Source organism: Etheostoma spectabile, chromosome 2 (genome assembly GCF_008692095.1).
Source record: "Etheostoma spectabile isolate EspeVRDwgs_2016 chromosome 2, UIUC_Espe_1.0, whole genome shotgun sequence".
Classification (NCBI taxonomy): Eukaryota; Metazoa; Chordata; class Actinopteri; order Perciformes; family Percidae; genus Etheostoma; species Etheostoma spectabile.
Genome location: NC_045734.1, coordinates 13,766,367 through 13,770,306, shown reverse-complemented (window position 1 = coordinate 13,770,306; position 3,940 = coordinate 13,766,367). Strand labels below are relative to the sequence as shown.

The 3,940-nt window shown below is 38.4% G+C and overlaps 1 protein-coding gene across 2 annotated transcripts in view; it reads left to right on the top strand.

The window, feature by feature from the left end:
* The window catches only part of si:dkey-117m1.4 (serine/arginine repetitive matrix protein 1), a 20,892-nt gene that overhangs the window by 7,797 nt on the left and 9,155 nt on the right, over window positions 1-3,940 (top strand). For both annotated transcript variants that reach the window (XM_032531278.1, XM_032531288.1), the window contains exons 2-3: window positions 2,779-2,873; window positions 3,212-3,293. In XM_032531278.1, coding sequence (XP_032387169.1) covers window positions 2,779-2,873; window positions 3,212-3,293 — 177 coding nt within the window. The remainder of the gene's footprint in view (window positions 1-2,778; window positions 2,874-3,211; window positions 3,294-3,940) is intronic.

Here is a 3,940-nt window from a genome sequence, read left to right as displayed (position 1 = left end):
CAGACAGACAGACAGACAGACAGACAGACAGACAGACAGACAGACAGACAGACATGTATCACGAGTCCAGATGAGAGTGGGGTGGATCAATACAAAGACAGTGGCTCTGGTTGATTTCTTTGCTTCCTCTCTCTGTTATCTTTCTGTCTGTCTTTTCCCTTTTGCTCCCTTTTCCTTTATTTCTCCCTCTGTCTGCTTATGGCTGCTTTTTTTCTCTCTTTTTTGTCTGCATGTAAAAAACACACACACAGTTATGAACACCTCATAATCCAAAGTACGATCTTTCTTTGGCCTAGTTTTAAAAGCCTCCAATGTCATGCAAGTAAAAAATAGCCAATATTGAGATCTGTGGTTGCAGAACAAGTCCAGAACCGACAGAGGCGGGATCAGTTTGGCTCTATTGAGCGTGGTGGTTTTGGCATGGGTTTAGTCTGAAGAAGATAATCTCGTGTGGCCATTCTGGGCTCACACAGGTGGCTCCTTTGCGGTGATCCAGGGGTCAGAGCATTCAACTATACACACTGGCTAGCAGACAGAATCTTACGCAAGTCGGTGTGGTCATTATTCAGAATTTACTGTTTACATAATTTTTAAGGCTAATGTTGATTAGCCTTAAAAAGGATCCGAAACCTCAACAGTGCGGAAACAGTTACTTTGTTGCCTCTTTTAATGTTATTTTCAACCATGATGCATTACAAACTGTCAAATTGGAAGTCAATTTGACCAGGGAGATTTATATTTTATTTTACAAACACACAACCCGCACTAAATTAAAGAAATGTTTTAATTAAAAAAAACGGGCTGACCAGTTCATTTTCCAGTTCTCCGGTTGTTGAGATTTACCGAAAGTTGATATTTAATGTATTTTTCTTTACTTATTCTTTGATTAGAGGGTTTCTGATTTAAATCACAACTCTACCAATTTCAGACTGCAATTTGTATAGACAAAGTTCTCGAATGGATGTTCAATGATATTTCACCATTTGAGAAATTTGGTTTGTAGAAAGGGATGTGTTTTATATTCCTCTAGGTAAGGATTTCAAATAAGTATTGTTTTGGTGCTGAAACTCGGTTATCTTATCAACACTACTAAGCATAGTAGTGCCCCCCCCCATGTGTTCATCTGTCCTGTCAAAAATAAAGGCTGAGACAATTAGAAGGAAGTGATGATATTTTATATCAAATTTTTTATTTAACCTTTATTTAAGTAGGAAAGTCATTAAGAACAAATTCTTATTTACAATGGCGACATGGCAAAAGGCAAAGCTTCTTGAGAAGAACAGAAAGGTCAAAGGTCAACTCCACTGTGACATCATAATGTTCTGTAAAATAATGTTTTTCTGGCCATTATTCCACACCATAACTTAGGAACAGAAGATATTGTGACCATATTTTGGCTGATTCTGAAATGTTGAATAATCTTCATATACAAATATTTGACAGCTCAGTAAACTGAATGTGGACAAGTTGAAATGCAATCTATGCTATAAACATTCAAGTGTACTTTTTCATTAAGCTGGTGTGGTGAGGAAGATGGCAACGCTGATATAGGCGGGCCAGAGGCGAGCTAAACAGAAGACGACAGTTTAATCTACCAGTTAGCTCCGCTGGTAGCTAAGCGTATGGGGCTCTGGATACGTCACCTTGTGTGTTGTTGTGATTGGTTGTAGTGTTATCCAATTGCGTGCAGTGAGATTTTCAAATGCAGGCTTGGTGCTGCACCTTGAGATGGGCAACTTTCATTACTCGATGCCAGACCCTTAATCTTTCGGATTTGGGTTTGGATTTCCAGGCTAGTGTAGGGCTGGGTATCAATACTTAATACCTTTTTTTTAAGGTATCTATTGAAATAACCCAGTAACAAGTAGTATCGAAGCTGATCCTTTTTGTGCCCAGCTCTAGAATGACACAATCACCGCAAGCACTCTTCAAAATAATCTGACGTGTGATTGGCCCACTACTGCAGCAGCTACAGCCCATACAGTCTGTGGTCATTTGAACACTTTCAAAAAGTATTTGTGTAAAAATCATTTAGATGGGGACGAGTGATGGTGGCTTTTATGCAACCGAATGCTACCATTCACATGGTATAGAATTAAGTACCCTAGTCATCAGTATCACTTTCAGGGTATTGGTACTGGTATTGTAATTTTTTAAATCAATACCCAGCACTAATGCTGTGCCTCTTGTTTCTGTGTTGTTTTGGTATTTTGTTTGCTTACATGAGTGGGCTAAACACAATTTGTATTAGGGCTGCTCGATTAGAGAGAGAATCATAATCGCAATTATTTAAATCAAGATTATTATTATAGCAAGATAACTCATGGCCTTTTAAAAGATGTTGCTGTTATTAATGTAATTGAACTTTAAAAACAGTCAAACAAATCAACAGTGAAAACACCTTAAACTGTAAAATTTTCCTGAATACTTTCCCCTAATTTTTTAGATTCCCCTTCAGAACACAAGACAAAATAAGATTTTATTTGCTAAATGTATAATGCAAAAAAATAAATAAAATAAAAATAAAATAAATAAAATATGTGTGTGTGTGTGTGTGTGTGTGTGTGTGTGTGTGTGTGTGTGTGTGTGTATATATATATATTATATAAAATTTATTTCAGTTACATTGTTTTTGTAATCGTTAATTGCACAATCCAAGTTTGTATTGATCAATTGGGTGGCCATCAGCTCATTGGTCACTTTCTGACTTGACTGAAGTTTGGCCAGTAGGTGGAATAATTAAATAATTATGTGTGTCTGTGTGTGTATTCTCTGCAGGCGCGGCTGTGGAAGGAAAAGGAAAGGGACACCCGTAAAAGTCTTCGTTACACACACTGAGGAAGAGAGCATGCCTGAACATAGCTTCAGCCCAGGTGTGTGTTTGTGTGTATTATATTTGCATGCCATTTTTACTGTGTGTGTGTCTGCTGTGTGTCTGTGTGTGCGTCTGTCTGTGTGTCTGTGTGCGCATCTGTCTGTGTGATTGGTATGTGGGTGGAGTGTATGCAAGTGAGTGTGACCTACTTTTGAGTGTGTGTGTGTCTGTGTGTGTGTGTGTGTGTGTGTGTGTGTGTGTGTGTGCTTGCCTACAAATGTGCTGCCATGTGCACCTGTGTGTGTGCTCGAGGAGATGAGGTGATGACCTTTGTGTGTGTGTGTCCCTGCATACTTGTATGTAATCCTTTTATACTGACTGTTGCTGTGCTCTCAGGTGATCGTAGAGAAGCAGCAGAGAATAAACGGCCCATGCTGGATGGACCTTTCTTCAACACAGACCCTGCTTCTCACAACTGGTGAGTGTAATTTTGTAGTGTATATGTGTGTGTGTATATATATATATATATATATATATATATATATATATATATATATATATATATATATATATAATATGCTGATGCTAACTCAGCACTTGAGGACAACTTTGTCTTAGAGCAGCACTTCTGAATACTGGTCCTTAGGACTCGCCAACCCTGTAGGTTTTTATTTTAGCCACATAATCAAGCTGCTTTATACCTGATACCTGATGTTAGAAGAATGCAGGATAGAAAATCAGCAGCACTCTGAGGACTTGGATTAAGAATCACTGCCCTGAAGCACTGTCATGTGTAGATTGTTTGCTTTACACCTATTCAGCTGATCGCTACAGCAATAAAATGAACCCTACGAGTTAAAGAATGTAAATAAAATGATAATTCCTGTTAATTAACGTCCTTTTTGCCCTAGTAAAGTTTGTAGTTTGCAACAACGTTGCAACAATGTTAGAACAACTACAATACCACACCGGGTCAGCTAGACAAAACAACAGGCCTGCCGCACACAAAGAGTAGTAAGGTTACGTTTTGTGGATGGCGAGCGCGAGACGCCAAAATGGATGCCAATAAGATTCTTCATGGAAAGTTTATTTTTTTAAAGTTGCCAAATGGTTCCATTGACAAGA